At 38.4% G+C, this 23859-nt stretch overlaps 1 protein-coding gene and 1 long non-coding RNA gene across 2 annotated transcripts in view; one reads left to right on the top strand and one right to left on the bottom strand.

The window, feature by feature from the left end:
* Positions 1–6516, top strand: part of LOC140848237 (uncharacterized) — a 42981-nt gene extending 36465 nt beyond the window's left edge. Inside the window, exon 3 of the long non-coding RNA XR_012128804.1 lies at positions 4961–6516. This is a non-coding gene — a long non-coding RNA (uncharacterized lncRNA). The remainder of the gene's footprint in view (positions 1–4960) is intronic.
* The window catches only part of MARCHF1 (membrane associated ring-CH-type finger 1), a 937042-nt gene that overhangs the window by 280331 nt on the left and 632852 nt on the right, over positions 1–23859 (bottom strand). The window contains 1 exon segment of the mRNA XM_073232517.1: positions 18294–18443. Coding sequence (XP_073088618.1) covers positions 18294–18404 — 111 coding nt within the window. The 5' untranslated portion in view covers positions 18405–18443.

Below are 23859 nucleotides of genomic sequence, written 5' to 3'. Positions count from 1 at the left end.
CACAAAAAGAAGGATGAAAATCATACGATCATCTCAATAGATGCTGAAAGCATTTGACAAAATTCAACATCCAATCACAAGAAAAATTCTCAACATACCTCAACATAATAAAGGTCATATATGACAAATCCACAGATGACATCAGAGTCAATGGCAAAGAGTTGAAAGCTTTTCCTTTAAGATCAGGACCAAAATAAGGATGTCCAGTCTCCCCACTTTTGTTCAGCATAGTACTGGAGGTCCTAGCCATGGCAGTCAGACAATACAAAGAGATAAAAGCCACCCAAATTGGTAAGGAATAAGTGACACTGTCATGATTTATAGGTGACATGATATTATACATAGTGCTAAAAGACTGTCCCCCAAAAATATGAGAATGAATACCTGGATTCAGCTGAATTGAAGGATACAAAATTAATAATCAGAAATCTTTTGTGTTCCTATATACTTACAATGAACTAGCAGAAAGAGAATTCAGGAAAACAATTCCACTCACAACTGCATTCAAAATAATAAAATACCTAGAAATAAACCTAATCAAGAAGGTGAAAGACCTGTACTCTGAAAACTAGGAAACACTGATGAAAGAAATTGAAGAAGACACAAATAAATGGAAATCTATCCCATACTCATGGATAGGAAAAATTTATTTTGTTAAAATGGCCATCCTGCCCAAAGCAATTTACATCATCAATGCAATCCCTATCAAAATACAATGGCATTTTTCAATGAAGTACAGCAAATAATCCTAAAATTCATATGGAACCACAAGAAAACCCAAGGAACTAAAACAATCCTGAGAAAGATAAACAAAGCTGGAGGTATTACACTCCCTGACTTCAAGCTATACTACAAAGCTACAGTAATCAAAACAAGATGGCACTGGTACAAGAACAGACCTGTAGATCAATGGAACAGAATAGACAGACCAGATATAAGTCCACACATCTATGGTCAATTAATATATAATAAAGGAGCCATGAATATACAGTAGGGAAATGACAGCCTCTTCAATAACCAGTGGAAAACTAGACAGCTACATGTAAGAGAACGAAACTGGATTACTTTCTAACTCCATACACGAAAGTAAACTCAAAATGGATCAAAGCCCTGAATGTAAGACATGAAAACATAAAACTCTTAGAAGAAAAATAGGCAAAAGTCCCTATTTTAGCAATTTTTTACTGGGCACATCACCTCAGGCAAGGGAAATAAAAAAATAAAAAATGAACAAGTGAGACCACATCAAACTAAAAAGCTTCTGTACAGCAAAGGACACCATCAATAGAACAAAAGGGCAACTGAATATATGGGAGAATACATTTGCAAATGGTTTATCTGATAAGGAGTTAACATCCAGAACAAATAAAGAACTCGTAACATCTCAACACCAAAAAAACAAATAACCTGATTAAGAAATAGGTAAAGGACTTGAGCAAATATTTCTCCAAAGAAGAAATACAGATGGCCAACAGGCACATGAAAAGATGCTCCACATCACAAATGATCAGAGGAATGCAAATCAAAACCATAATGAGATATCACCTCATACCAGTCAGAATGGCTGCTATCCAAAAGACAAGAAATAACAAGTGTTGGTGAGGATGTAGAGGAAACGGAACCCTTCTACACTGTTGATTGGAATGTCAATTGGTCCCGCCACTGTGGAAAGCAGAATGGAGGTCCCTCAAAAAAACTAAAAATAGAAATACCATATGACCCAGTAATTCCACTTCTGAAATTTACCTGAAGAAAACAAAACCCCCAATTTGAAAAGACATATGCACCTCTATGTTTACTGCTGCATTGTTTACAATAGCCAAGATATGGAAGCAACCAAAGTGTCCATCAGTAGGTAAAGAAGAGATATTAGACAATAGAATATTATTCAGCCATTAAAAAAGGGAATCCTTCCATTTTCAACAATATGGATAGATCTAAAGGGTGTTATCCTCAGTGAAATAAGTCATGTGGGAAAGACAAATACAATATGATTTCACTTATTTGTAGAATATGAACACAAAGCCAAACAGAATGAACAAAACAGTAGTAAACTGATAGACAATGAGAAGTAACCGGTAGTTACCATGGTGGGGAGGATTTGGGGTGGATGGGTGGGTGGATGAGAAGACTGAGGCGGATAAAGAGGCATACAAATTCTCAACATAATGTTGGTAAGTCACGGGGATGGTAGTGCAGCATGGAGAATATAGCCAATGATTCTGTAACATCTTCCTATGTTGACAGACAGTAGCTGTACTAGTGGGAATGAGGATTTAATAATATAGGTAACTGTTGAAGCACTGTGTTGTATACTTGAAACTAATGTAAGATTGTATATCAATGTAAATTGTAAACAAAAATGAACCGTAAAGAAAAAAAAGAAAAATGGTCTGCTCAGCTTACCCAGTGCTTGTCACATGGTTAGCATTCAGTAAGACATGGCTGAATCTAAAAACTCCTTTCTACTAGTTACAGTCAGTGAAGTTAATCCTGGACATACTCAGGGATATACTGTTTCAGTTACATATAATATTGTTAATTCTTTGTACACCATGCATATATTGAACTTTATTTTGTAAAACTGAAATTGAATGGACCATGCAACTAGACATATTGTCAATGAAAGTAAGACCTTCTTAACTGGAGACTTTTAAACCAATACAGTTAAGCAAGCACAAATATAAACTGAAATCAGGCTCTGTGTAAGGGTGTTTATAGAATGCATGCCACTGGTGTTGATGCAGTGGATCTGAGAGGAGACACAACTATAGGTATTCTACCCCCAGTAAACAAACACATATACACTGATACACACATACAACACACACACACACACACACACACACAGACTTCTCTGGTGATCCCAATATACATCATGACTGAAAACTTTTGATTTTGGTTTACTTTTTAAATATACTTTATTTCTTTAATACTTTCTTAACTTTATAAAAGCATCTTGAATGATACTAGAAGAGTGAAATGAAGAATAACAAATAATTGAGTCTTGATACTCATCTGGTTTTCATCCCTACTTTTACATCATTCTTCTTTTCCTCATTTTTCAATAAAATCTAATGCCTCAGTTTTTATGGAATTTTTTTCTGTAGTTATTTTTCTTACAAATTCTAAATAATGGAACTGAAGGGAGGAATATTTCAAGGGATTAAAATCAGTATTTTTAAGAAACTAGGTAAAAACATATTCATTGATGTGCTTTGAGTTCTTTCAAGTAAAACTGATGTCAAGCGAGGGATAGATAAGGGGGTATTCACATTAAAAACAGAAAAAAATTCAGTTTATACACACAAGGCCTCAAAGCAACTTATAAGGAAAAAATAAACTGTTAAGGGAACTCACTGTGGATAATGAAACACCACTTTAATTTCTCCCTCCGCCCTGGACACTGGATATTCTGGCCATGTGAATGTGTGTTATATATATCAGGACAAAATGGGTTAAAGAACAAGTGCTAGGTTCTAGAATATTTTTTTAAGATAAATTAATCAGAAACACTTATAACTTCCACATCTTGAATCTCCTGTTGAACAAAAGCAGAAGACAGTTTTTGTAGGTTCTAAACAGGGAATGCAGAGCTCTCACACACTTGCCCAAAGAGCAGAAGTACAGACTTCTCGTACTGGCCCAGGTGTCCCGTTCAAATGAACACACAGGTGCAGGAGGAATGCTCAGGAACTGCGAAGGTGCACCTCCCCAGCCAGGCCGAGCTACCACATCAACAACCCTCGAGTCTGGGGGTGCTGGATGCCACAGTCTGAACCCTCTCATGCTCAAAAGGGCTAGAGCACTCAATAAGAAAGGTATGTTTTTACCGGTGTGATTTCTGACCATTAGATGTATATCATTTTCTCACTCAGTGCCTATTTGCTCTGGATTTCCTCACTTATTTTACTTAGAGAAGCTCAAACAGTTTGTGAAGCACACCATACCTTGACATTCGTGAGATGACAATTTTCTCCACATTTACTTTGCAAAGTGAGGCAGAAAAGACTAGAGGACCCATTTTAGTGAGTATAAAAACCAAACTTCAAGCTAGCTTCTTGAGTATCACCTACAGAACCCGTGTCACAAGCACAGTCATGCCTCTCCTTTTCGGCTTGCACATCTTCATACTCCCCAGTTCAAGCCACCCAAGGAGCAGGACGCTTCTATGTTCAGAAGTTGCCAAATCTCCTTACTGCTCTTTCTGCTCCACACAGGGGTCCTTCCCTGGGTTTCAGGGAGGCTCACAGGCCCATAAAGGGAAGAAGGGATGGAGTCTGTTCTCCCTGGACAGGACAGTGATCACAGACAGCCCAGCAATAACACCCCAAAACTGCCCTTTGTAAACGTTGTTTCTGTCAGCTATATTTTTTGGAAATGCAAGTGCACCTTATGAAATTAAATTTTTCCTTACAGGTCTGAACTGAGCAGAATGTAAACAGCTATGTTTGTGTGTAGAACAATTGGACTGGAGGCCTCACTGCACAAGGGAGAAAACCCTCTCAACCTTTTCCAGCCAACAGTTAGTAACTTGGCTTTGCCTGACTTTCTAAGTTTCTGAAGCTAAGTTTTCAAATAGCAGATAGATTGCACCTGACCAGTCCAGTTTTTGACTTAGTTTCCAAAACATAGCCTGGAGCAATGTTGAAATGTCAGGATTTTGTGGGTAAGTTTGTATTGTGAACAATTTAATTAAAACCCCCAAAAGTTGAATTCAGAATGTTTGAGCATTCCAGGAATGGGATTCATTTTATATCTAACTTCAGTTTTTATTTGCTTTACTCTTTGGGATGTAAATGCAAACTAGTTCTAATAATGCTTGATCAAATCAAAAGTTTTCGTGGATTACCTACAAATATCTCTCTTTTCTTTTTTTTTTTTTTTTTTTTGCTGCTTGTCTTTAAATATACATGTTTTTTGTTGGTGGAATCACAACGCATTGATGGTCAAATTGAAGTAATGGAGGAAACTCTACACCGGAAAGCAAGCAAGCACAGCGGGGAGAGGAAAGGAGTGTTGGGGCGGTCAGAGGAGTAGCGCTGGAGCTGGGGCTGGAAAGACCCCGAGGCACCGACAGTGACTCACTTGACCAACTGCTCTCCTTCCAGATCTGGAGAGCTAAAAACTGCCTTTCCCAGGTTCCCTCGCACCTAGTGGTCTCAATGCAAATTAGATCCATCAACTACATGCTGTCCTGAGACTTGGAAAAGTTGAAATGACGTCTTCCTTCCGGTGCTTGTGTGACAGTTGCTTCTTTCAATAAAGGTTAGGACCATGTCAAGGTTCCCAGCAGCAGTGAGGCACCTGCTCCTGGTTTCGTAGAGGTTGAGAGACAGTTGTGGTAGTCCGGTGGGGCTCTTGCTCCAGCTGGACTAGGATGAGTGAGCTCAGACAAGGTACTCTCCTGGGTGGGTCAGTGAGTGCAGTTCTGGGAGTAGTTCTAAGAAGCTCAGCTGAAAAATTCTTCAGCCTTTCCAGCAACTTAATTCCCATCCAAACTGACTTTCTAGAGTAGTTTTGTTTCCCATACTGAACTCTAAATTATAAAGGGAATAAGGGCCAGATGCCTCTCAATTGAATTTTCTGTTCTTAGAACTAAGGGAATTTTCCAGGCACAACACCCAAGGGAGTTGCTAGGTTAGAACCAATACTAAAGCCCAGAGTCAGGCTATTTACTAAATCCAAATCTGAATTGAAATAAGGAAAATAAAAAGCCAAACTGCCAAATCAAAGGTTTCAGGGAAAGGGAAGCAGGAAAGATAATCCATGAAGCCAAGTGATGATAATAGAAAATAGCCCAGGATAATTTGTCAGCTGGTATTTAGCATTTCTGTGGTCTTTTTTGCAGTGTGACAATTCTTTGGTGTAGCATAGCTTGAGCCACTTACAGATTTATGATAGTAAACACAGAGCCTAAGTGTGAAGTCCTCACTTGTACACCACACTAACAAGCTTGGAGTTTTTATTATAGACAATGCTGAGCCCCTGATGGTTTTAGAGCAGTGGGTTCTATTTACATTTTGGAAAGACAACTTTCAAGCAAAGTTCAAAACAGATAAGAAAGGGTAAAACTTGGACAAAGAAACACAAATTAGGAGACTATCAGAATGTTACAGGGCAGACATGAAAGTGAAGGCATGAAGTGAAAAGAGAACAAATTGAAAAGATGCGTCTGTGGTACATTTGATAAGACAATGAGGAAGGGACTGGAGGTACATGACAAGAAGGGATGAACTTTCTAATCTGGGAAAATGGATAAACTGTGAAGCTTTTCACCAAGATATTGAATAGGTACAGAATTCATGGGAATAAAGAACAAGTTAGGACCCGGCATGGTAGAAAGTCAGGACTACATGATTCTGGGGTTGGTCTTGTCCCTGGCGAGCAGGTTAGCCCTCAGTGAGCCCCTTAGTCTTTAAGTTTCTCTTGTTTGTATAATAGAAGTGATAATATCTGTCCTCCATAATACATATAATTGATGTGAGAATAAAATGAGCTAAAGTGATGATAAAATGAAAAATTAAGTTGTTTTTCTCATTGTTATTTTAACCAGTTTGGCAAAACTAGAAAGGTCTAGTAAAAATCCACACTTGAAATATTAGATGTGATTTCCCTTCTTCCAGCTGAGTTTAGTATTTGATCCAAAGTATTACTTATTGTTCTTACCTCAGACTGGGTGATAAAAGCTACTTTTGTATGAAAAAAGAACAGAGTGTGGACCATGTTATTTTATTTATAAAGACAACTGAATAAAGTAGACATAATTCAGATATTTCAATGGAATGGGGACAGTTACCATGGAATGATTTGTTTTGGTTCATCATGCTCCCCCTTTGTGACATCCATCAAAGCCTCCCTGGAAGAACTAGAAGGAAAGCATGGTGGCCCACAACCTCCCCACCAGGCCCAGCCCACAGTGAGCCGCAGGAGCACCTGGGAGCCCTGCCCTCATTTTTCAGCCATTCTGACAGACAAAGGCAATGAACATAAGCCATCTTATGTGTTGTCTTGTTATGTTAAAAAAAAAAACAGTTGCAACACATTTTTTACTTCACAATATGTTCTCTATTAAGAATAAAACTGAAGGAACAAAACAGCAGCAGAATCACAGAACCCAAGAATGGACTAATAGTTACCAAAGGGAAAGGGACTGGGGAGGATTGGTGGGAAGGGAGGGACAAGGGCAGGGAAAAAGAAAGGGGGCATTATGATTAGCATGTATAATGTGGGGGGAGGCACGGGGAGGGCTGTGCAACACAGAGAAGACAAGTAGTGATTTTACAGCATCTTACTATGTTCATGGACAGTGACTGTGAACGGGTATGTGGGGGGGACTTGGTGAAGGGGGGAGCCTAGTAAACATCATGTTCTTCATGTAATTGTAGATTCATGATACCCAAAAAAAAAAATTAAAAACTTTCAAAGATGAAAAAAAAAAAGAACAAAACAAAACAAAAATTTGTAATCGTAAATTGGCACCTGAGGTAATTTCATGTTTAACACAGAAATAAAAGCATTTTAAAAACAACTGTTTTATGTACATGGTAGTTGCAACTTAAGCAGACTAGTAGCAGTAAATGGTCACCTGATAAAAAGCCTGCCAAATAACCTTACTACGTGGGAAATTACAAACTGCTTTTTGTCCTTCCAAATAATTTTTGTAATATATATATATATATATATATATATATACACCAGTAAAATAGGATATACATGATTTATTATACTTGCTCAATTTCCATAAAGTATTACAAGAAAATAAAACAGGTTTTCACATATTGGATCTTAAGTCAATCTCTTTACAGTTACACCTTGTGCCCCCAGGCAAACATGCAATTCAGTGCAGCCTTCTGGATGGGCAGGCTCATGCTATTGTAGATGCATATAAATGTTTATATTAATTATATTTATAGTAAACAAGTAAATGAAATAATAAATAAACAAACAAACAAACAAACAAAATAAGTACAATATAAAGCTAGGATAACATTCTTACTTTCATTTATAATAAATGTATAGGAACAGATAAGACCCCATCCAAGGTTCTTAAAAACCCAGAGGTGGAAATCTTTCCAGACAGGCAGGCAGGTGAGTAGAGCAGCTCTTCTGTGGACTTCGGCTATTAGTTCATATTAGAGAATTTCACATGTACTTTACAAAAGCTTATACAGCTTATGTAAAGAGTTAATATAATTAGAAAAATTTATTTAGTTTTATTATTATCTAGCTTAGTGACAAGGGACAATTTACTTGAGATGTCTTCGTCTCAGCTTCTTCATCTTTACAAGGAAAATAATATAATAGAATGTTTCTTGGAAGAAAAAATAAAAATGAACAGGACTGAGCTTGACGCAGTTCCCCTTGGAATAGGCTGGTGATAGGCAGCATATGATGATCTTAGACAAAATGGAGTGAAGTATTTATTTATTTTTGTAGTGTCAGTAATTAGCAAGAATCACTCTAGAATGTTTCCAGTGAAAAGTTTCCATGTACTTGGAAGGAGCTGACTTTATAGGGACTCATCTTCAGATATTGACCAACATAGTCTTTCTAGTTAGCAGATGGTGCTAAAATAACTGAATTGCATGAATGCCCACATTAAAAAAAAATGAATTTGGATTCTGATTTCACATCATGCACAAAGATTAATTCAAAGTCACTTACAGACCTAAATGTTAGAGTTAAAACTATAAAACTCTTAAGAGAAAACACAAAATCTTTGTGATCTTTGGTTAAGCAGTGATTCCTTAGACACAACACTAATAGCACAAGCAATAAAGTGAAAACGGATAAGCTGAAATTCATAAGAATGAAAAGCTTTTGTGCTTCAATGAATGCCATCATCAGGAGTAAAGACAATCCACAAACTGTGAGAAAATACCTGCAAATGTTTTCACATATAAAATCATATATGTAATTGGGGATTTGTGTCCAGAACATATAAAAAACTATAACAAATCAGTAATAAAAAAACAATTGAATCGACATTTTTTCAAAGAAGATATATGGTGCAAATAAACACATGAAAAAATGCTGTCATATTATTAGGCAAATTTTAAAAATCAAAATCACAATAACCAGCCATAATAAAAAAGAGACTAGCAATTACTGCAGAGAAATTGAAACCCTCATACATTCCTGCTGGAAATTTAAAATGGTACAGCTACTATGCAAAACATTTTGGCAGTTCCTCAAATTTTTAACTATACAGCTACCATGAGACAGGGCAGCCGTCTCCAGGTAGAGATAGGTAAGGGCGTTGGGAAGGACAAATGGGATGCTTACTAAGGACCTTGGGAATGTGAAAAACGAGATTTGCAGCTGAAACAATGCAACAATGTATAAGAAGTTTCTCACTGAACTTCCCCTGTGACAAAAAACCATTTTTACTATTACTCATGTAGCATGCGAAGCTTGACCAGGGCATACTAGTTAAATGACCTTTAGTCTGACTGGCTTGAAATAAAGCTGGCCTTCGGAGGGGAACCTATAGAGAACAAACAGCTTCCCTCCCTCCTCGATGCAATGGGCAAAAAGCCCCTGCCGCTGAGCCCATAATCGACAGCCTTGCCCCTCCCACTACATGCCTGGGAGTTCTGTATTTTCTCTCTATCAATAAAAAGCCTCCTTCTTATTTGCCAACCTTGAGCGTTTGCGAAGTTCAATCTCTGGCTCTGTATACAAGAACCTTGGTGTCATCTTTTAGGGGCTGTTGGGGATGTCTCCCTGTTCTCAGCCACCTAGAGGGCAGCTTCTATCCCCTATTATTTTTGTTTTAATGAATTCCTTCCTTACCTATACTCACCCAACCTGTCTGAGAATTCTTTCTCATGCAGAGTCAAGAACCCTCCCAGCCCAGGCTGGGGTTTCTCCTAGTGCTTCCCCTAGTGCACAGAGAGAGACCCCCCAGACGCAGCTGTCTGCAGCAAACATATGACTGATTAGTTCTACTTGTCTCTAATGAAGAAAATAGGAATATATGTTCATAAAAATACTTGTTCACAAATGTTAATAACAGCATGACTCACAATAAACAAGAAGTAGAAACAACCCAAATCAACTAATGAATGGATACAAAATGTGGTATATTTGTATGATGGAATGCTATTTGGTAGTAAAAAGGAGTGAAATGCTGATACATGCTACAATATGGCTCAACCTTAGGAACATTATGCTAAGTAAAAGAATTAGTCACAAAAGACCACATATACAATTACATTTGTATGAGATATGCAGAATAGGCAAATCTATAGAGACAAAAGATAAGTAGTTACTTAGGTCTAGGGCATTGGAGGGAGGGATGGTAAGTAACTGCCTATGGATACTGCCCTCTTTTGAGGATGCTGAAAATTCTCTAAATTTAGATTATACAGATAGTTGTACATCTCTATAAATATACTAAAAGACCATTGACTCATACACTTTAAATGGCTAGTATTTAGAATATATCTCAATAGACCTGATGAAAAACCAATATACAACAGAAAAAAATGACAAACTATAAAATTTGTTTTTTGGAAAACATTTGATATAACTTGGAAGGAATATTATGTTAAACAGAAACTAGTAAAAAATACCGATATCAAAAAGAAAAGATGACATCATTATAAATCCTATAAACATTATAAAATATGATCAGTTTTATACTTATAAATTTCAGAATTTAGTATCATTTGGATGAAATTACCATATTTCTAGAAAAACACGACATCAAAACTGATAAAGAAATAAAATACATTCTGCTTCTACATGTCTGAAATTTGTTGAAATCTCTTTTTACTTTTATGGATCGATTTTATTTTGTATTTTTATATAATCCCTCTGGGATCTTAAGAAGGAAAGAGGGGGAAGTAGACATTTGAGTAGAAAGGCAAGTATTTAAAGAAAAGTAGATGACTTGAGACACTTTCAATCTAATAGGAAAACAGCACTTGGTTCCTTTTAAATAAGCAGAATAAAATAGTATTTTTCATATGGAGAAGCAGACTTATTTTTCACATCTGCTTTGCATTTATTTGTGTGAAGCAGCATCAGTGTGTTATGATAATGCAAGCTTTAGCACACACATTGCATAAAGACTAGGTAAAAGAACATGTTTCCTGAAATGTCCTTCTCTAAGTGTATGTATGTCTCTGTAAAAAAATTAATACAAATCAGGTAGTGGACCTAATCACAAGACATTTCAGAAAATACAGTGACCATATCTGGGCTTTGGTAAAACACTATGTATACAGCTGCACTAATTTTTAAGTTTATTCTTATGTAGTGAGAGGCAATGACAGCATCAGCGATGTCATGCCCATTGAATAGAGCTGTTTTGTAGAATTTCCACAGGTGAAATCACTCAGCCCGTGAAAACAAGACAACCAGCAATTGTTTGCAGTCTCATCACAGTATGTACAATAAAATCTGTTTGGTGTGACAATGTGCCTGTGAAAGTTGACAAGCTGGTAACTGCAATGTGAAAGCTATTTCATTTTTTATCTTTAAAGAGTCACTGGATTGTTAAATTAAATTTTACTCCTGTAGGCTGCACTGGATATATAGAAAACAGGTATCTATGTGACCATATCTGCATTTGAGTTGCTGGTTTCCTCACATGGATTCACAAAGCTGTACTCAAGAATTATCCCATCAAATAATTACAGTTGACAATTACTATAGTGATATAAAAATAATTTAACAGGCCATCAACTAAAAGGTTGCTTTTGGCATTAAACCTAAGGGATTTGCTTCCTATGTTGAACAGACATTTTATTGGATAATATTGTGCTAAACAGTTAAAACAAATTAGGCCTATACAAGAGAATCTGCAAAATAACCTACCCCTTCCTTTGGAAATGTAGTTGCCAATTATTAGCATCCATAAGGATAATCAACCAGTCAATCATTTCAAAAATAGATCCAACAAGCATGTTTTCCATCTCCAAATTCATTTTAAACACTATTTAAAACCATATTTCATTTGCACTTTAACATTTAGTATAGATGCAAATAAAAATTTTAGAAGAGATTACCACGTTTAGATATAATAATATATATAGTGTTCTTGATGACAAGCACTGTGTCCTTTTCTTTTTTCAACACTATCTATTGCATATTACAATGCTTGGCACATAGCTCATCCTCAACAGAGAGTAGTTAAATGAATAAATGAAGATACCTTCTACACTGGGGATTACTGTGATTCAAATAGTTCTGAATCACTCATTTCCTCTGTAATTCATTTACCCCTGTTTTGTTGCATTACAGACAGCTCCAGAGTCCCAAACTATGACTCAACAATATGTAACCCTGGATACCAAACCACTCATTAGGCAATGCAATAATGACAGTGATGAATTAATAGAGCAGTTGTTCTAGGTTAAGAATCATCATGTTATATCATGTAACTGTCAAATATTTATATGAACAAAATATTCTCTATGACAGCACAGAGGACTGGAAAAAACTAGAATGGATTCCTGCTCTGCCATTTTTCTAATCTTTGTGAACATTAGTTTCTCTGTCTGTAAGGAGATCAATAACTACTTCAGAGTTGCCATGAAGTTTGAAGATATGCATCTAAACTCTTAGAAGAGAATAGGCATTGAAAATACTATTATCTTATTATAATATAATTGTGTTTGAGATATAAAGTTATCCAATAACTTTATCCCATTTATCTTCTGAATCAGAAGATGGCTGCACAGAATTAGCTCTGGATTCTTCAGTCCTACTCCGACATGTTCCGCTTATTACCAGGTACAATTTTTATTCTGAGGCAAAAGCAAGTTGACCCAACAAACATCAAGCCAGTTCATCCTGCCTTTCCCCTTTCCGGAAGGCACAGCAGCACTCCCACCAATGTAAGGATGAAGAAGCCTTGCCCTCTGCGTTGTGTGTGGGTGGAGAGAAACTGAGGATCTCAGTCCCACACACTCACATGAGCTCTGCCCCATCTGTATACACACAGCTCTGCCTGGGGGTCCTCAGACAACCAAAGTAGGATGTTTAAAAAACAGTGTGTTCTAACTACTATACAGACAGTAAAATTAAACAACTATTAAGAAACCTTTTTTAAGGAGCTCACAATTTAATTTATATCTAAATTAAATAGACAGATATGACACATTTTGATGAAGAGCAGCTGTGAACATGATCTTGTGATTTGCTCCTAGAGGAAAAGATCTCTTCATATGAGCAGCATTTTTAGATCAATTATTACTATTGTGAATAATCATGTTTTTACATTGTTCTGTATCTGTACAATTAAAGTTAATATGCTATGTTAAGCTGCACAACAAATGTAATTTTTATTCATGGTGTGATGTTTGAAGCACCAGTCTCCCCTTTTACATTCTTTAATTCAATCTGTTTCCATAACAACCATTGGGGTATATTTTTTAATCATTTTACTTCTAACAAAAATCAAAGCTCTTGATAGGCATAATGTACTTAATTTCCCTCATTTTGATAAATGATACCTTCCCTTCTATACTTTGATGAAGACATCTTCTATCTTTTTACAGTTACTCTAATAAAGTTACTCTAATAATAAATACAGTTACTCTAATAGTTTTCATTCACCATTGTCTTTGGCAGTACTTAGGAAAGGCTTTGTAATAGAGATTAAAAGTAACTGATAAATGATCAAATAAATAATTAAAAGGAGGGAAAAAATGAGGTTAAAAAAAAAACCTTGCCAACTCTACCTGCCCTGACATAACTTATTTTCAGAATGCATAAAAGCCATTGCAAAATAAACAACTTGGCCTACTTGCTGAGACTAAAAAAAATTAAGGTAAGTCCGTTGAAAGTAAGTCAATAGGTTTAGATTTTTTTTTATTAAGGTATTATTGATATACAGTCTTATGAAGGTTTCTCATGAAAAAACAATGTGATTACTACATTCACCCATATTATCATGTCCCCCCCCATACCCCATTGCAGTCACTGTCCATCAGTGTAGTAAGATGCCAGAGAGTCACTACTTGTCTTCTCTGTGCTACACTGTCTTCCCCATGATCCCCCACACCATGTGTGCCAATCATGGTACTCCTCAATCCATGCCCCTCCTCTTTGGTAATCTCTAGTCCCTTCTTGGAGTCTGTGAGTCTGTTGCTGTTTTGTTCCTTCAGTTTTGCTTCATTGTTATACTCCACAAATGAGGGAAATCATTTGGTACTTGTCTTTCTCCACCTGGGTTATTTCACTGAGCATAAACACCCTCTAGCTCCATCCATATTGTTGCAAATGGTAGGATTTGTTTCTTTCTTATGGCTGAATAATATTCCTTTGTGTATATGTACCACATCTTCTTTATCCATTCATCTACTGATGGACACTTAGGTTGCTTCCATATCTTGGCTATTGTAAACAGTGCTGCAATAAACATAGGGGTACATAAGTCTTTTTGAGACTGGGTTCCTGCATTCTTAGGGTAAATTCTTAGGAGTGGAATTCCTGGGTCAAATGGTATTTCTATTTTGAGTTTTTTGAGGAACCTCTATACTGCTTTCCTCAATGGTTGAACTAATTTACATTTCCTCCAGCAGTGTAGGAGGGTTTCCCTTTCTCCACATCCTCACCAGCATTTGTTGTTTGTCTTTTGGATGGTGGCCATCCTAACCCGCATGAGGTGATATCTCACTGTAGTTTTAATTTGCATTTCTTTGATGAGTAGCAATATGGAGCATCTTTTCATGTGCCTATTGGCCATCTGAATTTCTTCTTTGGAGAAGTGTCTGTTCAGATCCTCTGCCCATTCCTTAATCAGATTATTTTCTTTTTGGTTGTTAAGGCATGTGAGTTCTTTATATATTTTGGATGTCAACCCGTTATTGGATATGTCATTTATGCATATATTCTCCAAAACTGTAGGGTACCTTTTTGTTCTACTGATGGTGTCCTTTGCTATACAGAAGCTCCGTTAGCCTTTTTGTTTGAACACCAGCCTGCTCCGCAGGGAGATTGTTACTTCTTGTGTTTAATAAACTTGCTTACCTTTAAAATTTTTCCTGTCTTCCAAGAACAGATTCAATACTTTTTCATATTATATTCTCTGTTAAAATTTCTTGTTTCTGTTTCCAGAACAAGTCCCAGAAAAAGTCCTGACTGTATCCCAACTTTTATAACTCTCCAAACACAGAAATTGGTAGCCAAAGCTTATGCTACCATAGCAAAGATCTAAAATACATGGCATTTGCTTAATTACTGGGTAGTGGGTAGCAAGGAAAATCTTGGCAAAAAATGGAATATCTGGGCTGAAAATAGGTTTTCAAAATAGATTGAAAAACAAAACAATAATATTAGTTGACTAGTATTGGCTACATTCAGCAAGGTGTTAACAAAAGAATCATGTGCTCAGGAACTAATTAACTAGTGTGAAAGCAGATCTGACCAGGAATAAAGAGAATCCACAAGTGTCAGGGCTTACTGGACAACATGTCTGATTCTTGCAAACCCCAAATGGTAAGACGTGATATTGATTAAAGCGTTGAGTAACAAAGACCCAATAAAATTTTGCATTTGAGTAATGTGACTCAAGGCAAATATGATATTTAGAGCTGATACTGAATAAAACTTCAGAGCTGAACAAGGTATCTCCAGACAAAGGTCTGTTTAAGGGTACTATTTTCAAGATAGTACCATCTTGAGAGAGAGACATGAGGGAAGAGGAAATGAAGAGCATCCAGAAAAGAAATTTCCTGGGCACACCAGGAAATAGATCAGAACCCTGTGAAGATTCAAAGGTACTAAAATACCATGACCCTAGGAACATGAGCCTTGCAATATTTAAGGCTTAAAACAAGCAAGAGATCCCATAATTTCCCCCAAATCGGAAAAAAAATACTTTAAGGCTATACAACCCACAGTAGGCACCTCAAATGTGGACAAGGAGAATAAAAAAGGAGGATCTTCTCAGAGGGCATATCCAGAGGCTAGAAAGCATGGTGGATAAAGGAGACCTCTCAGGGGGCAGGATCAGAGCGTATTCAAAGCCCCTTTCTGACTTCTAGGTCAGAGAGATGTTATTATGTACACCCAGCAGGATTCCACCTCTGATTTCCACGTGTATTTAACTCTTTCTCTCTCCAAGGATGAGTGTTTATTGTGGTCTCTCCTTCCTATTTCTTTCTTGTACATTAGGTGTATACATATGTTGGAAGCCAGTTGTAAAATGCAGGTAATTCTTTCATGGGTGATTCACCATTATCATTTGAATAACCAGAGATTATGGACTCTAGTTGAATTCAGTGACTGAAAGACTTTTTAGTGAGCTCTCATGGAAAGTGAATATTTCACAACCAGAGAGGAGGTCTGTGGCAGAGATGGGCTAGATGCCCACTGATTCCATCTGCTATTCCTGGCCACACAGCTTCCTGATACTTACCAGCCTCCCTTGCAGTTCAGATGGGCAATAAGACTGACTGTGTTTGACCAATAAAAGAATGCCTGCACATTCCAGGTTCCTCCATAACTGCGCACACACCATGGCCCACACAGTCCCGTCAATTCTCTCAGTGACCTAAGAGGCCGTATGTTTAAGAAGGCAACATCAAAAGATGCAAGAAGCCCTTATCTTTGAACCGTCATTTGATAATGAATCTCCAGGGAGAGCTACCCAAGACATACGGGCTACGACATAAGAAAGAAAAAGTTTATCTTTCTGTTCTAAGAAACTGAGATGTTTGAGTTATATTACAATGGCTAGAGGTTATCTTCCTAATACAGCATTATATTTAAAAGATTAATTATTGGATTTAATTAGTTGATAACTTGATATATTTTTCTTTCTACTGAAAGTACTGGAATGGGAAGAAAACATCCTCAAGAAGGTGGGGACAGTGTGGCACACTAGGGGAAGATTCGCCTTAAGGAGCCTGGCCTCCAGTAATCCTTCCATCACTAACTAGCTAAGTGACACTGGGAAAGTCAATTAATTTCTCTGGGCCATAGTACATATCTGTAAAATAAAGCTAATATTAGGTTACCCAATTATAAGAGAAAGGCCAAATGTTTGCTCAAGATTTCATATGGTTTTGATTTATGGTTCTATCAAATAGGAATTAAGCACTAAGGCCACTCTAATAAAATCACAGAAATAATTTTTTATTTCAAAATATTTAGCTCTTGCAGGATACCTAACAAAGTCCAGCTATATGCATAAATGCTGTGTAACATGTATGTTTTAAATGATGTTAACTCATCCCAAGCAGTTTTATTTAAAATAACAACTTACAAAAGAGCTTGTGAAAGTGAAATAAAACATTGCAGATGATGATTTCAAAAAAATCTATTCCCTCGAGCTTTCATTATCCAATCATGTTGCACACATTTCTTCATACCCTCAGCTGTCTTCCCACAGTCTAAAGTAATGAATTTAAGGAGGATTCCCACTGCTGTTTTGTCAGCTGAAAGCCTATTCTTTCAAGATGGTTTCTCTTTACACACAATAATATTTGCCCAGGATCATTATTTCTATGTAAAAAAGTAGATATTTTGAAAGACTCAGAAGTAAAAACAACCTAAAATCTTTGCTCATATTTATTATATATTCATCAACTAAAAGTAAGGGCTAATGAAAACAGTTGCCTTTACCATTTTATAAAATGGTAAAATAATAATTAAAATATATCTACTATGTCAACATAAAACTCAAAGACTGAGTGTAATTTTCATTCTTTGAAATGAAGAATATTACAGTCAAAATCTTAACAAAGGGTGCATAAAACTCTTTTTTTTAAATGATTTCTCATTCCTAATCATTGGGAAATGGTGGCTACCCCAAGCTGAGCATTTAAATTAAACCAAAAAAAGACACTACAGTATACTATTGATTCATTATTCATATCATTTTTGCAATAATTTAATTCACAATTTTATATAAAAATTATAATTCTTAATCCTTTTCCTAGACAGTTTTAGAATATATATAGAAAAACACAGAAAGTATGATTCTGATTTTTAATTATGTTTGGATAATTCTATAGTTTTTCTCCATTAATTACATTATACAAGTACAGGATGAAATATATTAACTTTAAATATCTCTTTAAGATCACTAATAATGGAAAGGCAGTGTCCAAAGAAATAAAAAGATTATTTTTTAATCTGCAATAAACTCTAGTATGATATGACATTAAGACATTCATTATTATCCATTAACTCAACTGAACAATGTAATACAAATGCAACTACCATTGTAAACAAGAATAATGTTTACTTAGAAAGTCTTCTTTTTCCCCTTATCCCTAGCATTCCATTTACATACAGGCCATTTTGAGCAAAAATAACTTTTCACTCACCAGTGTGGAGCTTTGTGAGGCATCAGCCACACACCCCGAGGTTTCAGGTGTTGGCGTGTCGCTGGGGATTCTGCGGGGGTCACGGGTGATCGCTTCACACCAGCCCAGCATTTTCTCCTTCCTCTTATCCCCTTTTCAATTTCTGAAATTCTGAAAATAATTTACATTCCCTGAAACCGGTCACTCATTTTAGTTATCTGTTTTTGGAAAATGTACATATTTGAAATTAAATAAGCAATCTGATGAAATACCAATGGAGACATATTTTTCTAATCAGGGGTATAGAGAGGAAAAAAAGAATATGCCAATTATTAATATTATCCCAGAGCCACAGGGCAATGAAAACAGTACACGTCTTCAAAGAACCTAACATCTTTTACACCCAAATTTATGAGGCATTGAGACTGGGAATTCCTTGTATCAGTTTCCAAGTGTTATTTTCAGAGATCAGTTTATAATAAGAAGTTATTACCTTGGGAACTAAGAACAGACACAGTTCCTGATATATCTACATATTTCAATGACATCTAAAATTTGGCATAGCTTTTCAGCTGACTGCCCTTCAGATGCAGAATAAATTGAATACAGGCCAGTGGTAAAGATTATTCATTCTGGCAGTGGCATGATTATCTACCCCATAAAGTTCTGCCAACTGAAGAAGGAGAAATTCTAGTGCAAGCATGGTAGAGGTAATATATGACATCCATCACTTGTACAATATATCCATAAATAGTAATTTAAAAAATATTACTGTATCATGAGTAAAATTATTCTACAACTCTTTCTAATACCAAGAATGTCCCATTTGAGGTAATTTTACTTTTGTCCCCGAAAAAGTTATATCAACAATGAATTTTAACATAATAGAGAAAACATTGTTTCCTTTGTAAAGTTTTACAGCCTACTTTTCCACTCCACTACCCTCTGTAATTAGAAATAGTTTATTGCAGGTCTTTAGTTAAATGCATTAATTACACTGTCAATTAAATATCAAAAATAATGTGGAGTAATTATTTTTCACAGCATCCAAAGCAATTAGCAATCTGGTGGTTTATAACATTTCAAGGATTCAAAATAGCACATTTCACGTACTAAGAAAAGTAACATAAAGAAAGGTTGCACTAACAGATTGATGAGTTATTACACTAAATGACAAAATACTCAAGTTAAATGGATCTGAACAATGTAAATAGGGAAGTTATAAAAAAAGCTTTAGGGTGATGGTTCAAAAGTGTGGTGTAGGAAGACCCTGAACCCACCTCCTCTCACAGACACACCAAATCTCTACAGTTACATATAAAAATATTCTCTCTGAAAAAGATCTGAACAGTTCCTCCAAAGCAAAAGATTAAAAGGTCACACTGAGATGCATAGATAGCCACTTCAGGAGGATGCAATACAAAACCCACAAACCCCACAAAACCCCACTCCCAACGTGATGAGCCACAAGTGGGAGGTATGTCACAAGTAAGAATTTCCCTGAGGAATGAGGGGTTCTAGCCCCAAATCAGGCACCACAAACCATGTGATCAGTACTGGAGGGATGGATCCCCAAAAGTCTGGCTTTAAAAACCAACAGAAGTTTGTCCAGGAGACAGACACAAAGGGCTTGTGGGTTAAATTGCAACATTTCTAAAATCTCTTGCCTGGCCTTAGTGCATCTCCATATCAATAAGTGTTTCTAAGGGGTAGAGAAAAGTAATCTATCTCCATGTCAATAGGTAATTACAAGGGCCAGCGAGCAAATGAGGCCAGGGCATTTCTGGACTGGAGAGGTTGACTGGGGTCCATTTTCCTGCACCTAGGTAATGAAAGAGATGGGGGTGCAGAAGTGGATGACTGCTTGTAGGAAATAAATGGGTTTCTCCCACTTTATTTCTCCCTTTGGCTGAATTTGGTTTCAAATGTATTTTGCCCTGGGACTTTTCTCCCCGGAGTTACATCTGGCAGTAGTCAGCAGGAACTCTGAAACCGAAATCTGTCTTCATGGATGCAACCCTTGGGTGGGCTGCCCCTAGAGACAGAGGCGAGGTGCCTGGAATGCCATCTGTGGATGGTGGGGAGGCCCCAGTGGCTGCAGTGGTGGAGGGTGCAGCTTCACCCAGGAGCCCCTATCTATGGTGCTTCCAGTTGGGGAGCCCCTATTGGGGAATTGGTATAGGGTTAAGCACCTCTTAGAGGGGGTGGGGCCTTCCCCAGAACTGAGGAAGGATGGAGACACTGGAAGCTGGTGAATTGGTCCTCTGTGAAATAGAAGACTGCTTAGAGGCCCTGAGTGGCCATGTAGTAGCCGGGATTGTAGGATGTCTGTTTATCAAGATAGTGGAAAGGGTTATCAAGGAGAGCGACACACTTCAGCATCGCTTAGAGGAGCTGTGTGATGACCTATGGGATGCCCTTAAGAAAGAGAGGCAGTTATTGAGAAGACAGGTCCTGCTACTGGAATATATGTTAGCAGAGAGGGAGTGGGAGGGGGCAGCAGGGGGATCTGCACTGTAGGAAGCCATGGGGAGGGGTAGGAAAGAGTGGTGTCTACAGCCTCAGAGATGGTGGAGGAGATGTTGGGAGAGGATGAGGTGGTGGGGCCAAGGGCCTATCTGTTGCCAAGACCACCACCTAAGGCACCAGCATCTCCTGTATTAAAGGCCTGCCCTTTTGTAAGAAAATGAAATACAACAACTGTGAGCTCCTCAGGGGAAGGAGCAGCCCTCTCCCCAGGTTGTGGAGCACTCCATGCTCCCCCCTATACCCAGGATGAGCTGGCAGACATGAGCATCCAGTATGGGCAGAAGCCGTCAGAACCTCTGCCTACATGGCTTCCGTGTTTCTGGGATATGGGGGTGGAAAACACAGTTATGTTGGGTCCTTCAATGAGTACACCGGCTTCTCTGACTCACCCTTCCCTCCAGCAGCAGTTGCAAAGTGCCCATCACATCTCATATGGAATCAAGCGCTTCTGCGTTGGTTGACAGCAGCCATCAGGGCAGTTTGGCCTAATCAGGGTGATTTACCACACTTACCCACTAGCTGGAAAATGTTTGCAGAGCTCCAGCAGGTGTTAAAGGGAATTGGGCATGAAAAATATCATCTATAGCATGGACCTCCAGGGCCCTGATGAGGAGGTGTTCACTATAGGAATGAGAAAGCTGGTGCTGCATACAGCTCCCCATCTGTCTTTGAGTCCCTAGTGACTGTTTTGCCCCTAACATAGGGCAACCCATAAGTGAGGCTTCTTGTATGTTAGCAGATCTGCAGGAGATTGAAACAATAAGAGCATGGAAGGAAGTATGGGCTACGACTGAAAGGAGAGGTGCAAAGGGCCCCATGAAGATCTCAAGGACCCAGATGTGGGTCGATTTGACAAAGGTGATGGTAGTGAAAGAAAAATTTGATAGGCAGCCAACAGAGCCTTGTTAGAACTGTGGCACCAATTAGAGCCAGAGAAGCAGTTCCAGCCACTTAAGTGCAGGACATGGAAGCTGGAGGCTAAGCCCCATGTCCAGTCTGTGTTGCTGCAAGACTTCCTGCAAGACAGTACTCAGGGTCCACCTGAGCCCTTACCTCCACAGGACCATGACTGGGCATTGCAGTTTGACTGAGGGAACAGGCATCAAGGTCCCCACTTTGGGGGAGTGTTGGGGACCAGAGGCCACATGTAGAATTAGTAATTCATTGGTCCCCTGTGAACGTACAATGTGTCCTGGCACTGATGGACACAGGAGCTGAATGTTCTCTGATTTATGGCAACCCGGAGCATTTTCTTGGGATGCCTGCTGTGATAGATGGCTATGGGGATAAGGCAGTTAGAGTGAAGAAAGACGAAATCACACTGGGAATAGGGCATTTACCCCCAAAGAAGTATACTGTGTACATTTCTCCAATCCTTGAATATATTTTGGGGGTAGACATCCTGTAGGGCCTGTGGTTACAGACCACTGCAGGTGAGTTCAGACTGAGGGTACATGTGGTAAAGGCACTTCTCAGGGGACATGCTCAGCATGTAGCTATGCTTGTACCTCAGTGGGTGACAAATACTAAGCATATAAATTGCCTCGGACTAACAAGGAAATTGTAGAAACGTTATAGGAGTTGGAGAAGGTGGGCCTCATAAAGCCCACTAATAGATTTATAGTCCTTTTAATTTCCCAGTGTGGCCAGTGAAAAAGTATGTCGGCTCTTGGGCTCTTGGCGTGTGGTGGTTTATTACAGGGAATTGAACAAAGTCACAGCCCCTTTGCATGCTGTTGTCTCCTTTATAGCAGCCTTTATGGACAGCTTCAGTCATGAACTAGGAACACATCATTATGATGAGGACTTTGCTAATGCTTTCTTCTCTACTGACATAGCACAGGAAAGTCAGGAACAGTTTGACTTCATGTGGGAAGGCCGGCAGTGGACATTCAGTGTCCTTCCACAGGGATACCTCCATGGTCCCCCCATTTGACATGGACTTGTAGCACAGAACTTGTCCACGTGGAAGAAACTGCAAATAGTGCAGTTGTATCACTACATTGATATTATGCTCACATCTGATTGTCTTGCAGATTTAGAAGGGGCAGTTCCTAAACTGCTGCAGCATGTACAGGAAAAAGGATGGACTGTGAACAGCACCAAGGTTCAGGGACTGGTATGTCTGTAAAATCTTGGGGATTATCTGGTTGGATAAAACTAATGTTATCCCAGAAGCAGTAAAAGACAAGGTCCAGGCTTTTCATACCCCTACCACTGTGGCAGTTTTACAATAGTTTTTGGGTCTTTTGGGATACTGAAGAGTGTTTATTCCTCATTTGGCACAAATTCTGAAGCCCGTATACTGGTTGGTATGAAAGGGCATCAGGTGGGACTGGGATGAGACGTGTGCAGCTGCTTTTACTGCTGCTAACTGAGCAGTCAAGGCCATACAGGCCTTGAGCATAATAGACTCATCAAGGCCCTGTGAGCTAGAGGTGCATGTAACTGAAGATGGTTATGGATGGGGCCTTTGGCAGCAGCTTGAACAGACATGCCAACCTATTGAATTCTGGTCACAATTATGGAAAGGAGCAGAGGTCTGGTACCCCTTGATAGAGAAGCAACTGGCTGCCATATACCACACCTTGCTGGCTACAAAGCTCATAACTGGAACAGCTCCGACCAAGGTAATAACCACCTATCTCATTGTGGGGTGGGTCCAAGACTGGACCCAAAGGCTATGGAGTGGAATGGCACAGACACCAACATGGCCAAATTAGGTGCATATCTAAAGCAGTGTAATGCCCTCTCCACTAGCCCCTTAAGTGCCGAACTCCAATGCTTACTGGAGCCAGTGAGATAAACCAGTGGAAAGCAGAACTTGCTTTTGAGCCTCTGATAGCTGAGATTCCTTATCAAGGGGGAAAAGCCCCTATAACCGAAGATGCTTGGTATACAGACAGCTCTACTCATGGGTAGCCCCTGAAGTGTAGTGCTATGGCTTTCCATCCTAAGACTGAGACAATAAGGATGGAGCATGGAGAGGGGAAGAGCAGACAATGGGCTGAGTTGCAGGCAGTGTGGCTCATGATCCGCTATAGTTGTCTGCACTGAC

Source organism: Manis javanica, chromosome 3 (genome assembly GCF_040802235.1).
Source record: "Manis javanica isolate MJ-LG chromosome 3, MJ_LKY, whole genome shotgun sequence".
NCBI classification, from domain to species: Eukaryota; Metazoa; Chordata; class Mammalia; order Pholidota; family Manidae; genus Manis; species Manis javanica.
Note: the sequence above shows the minus strand (reverse complement) of the source record. Positions and strands in the feature narration are given on the sequence as shown.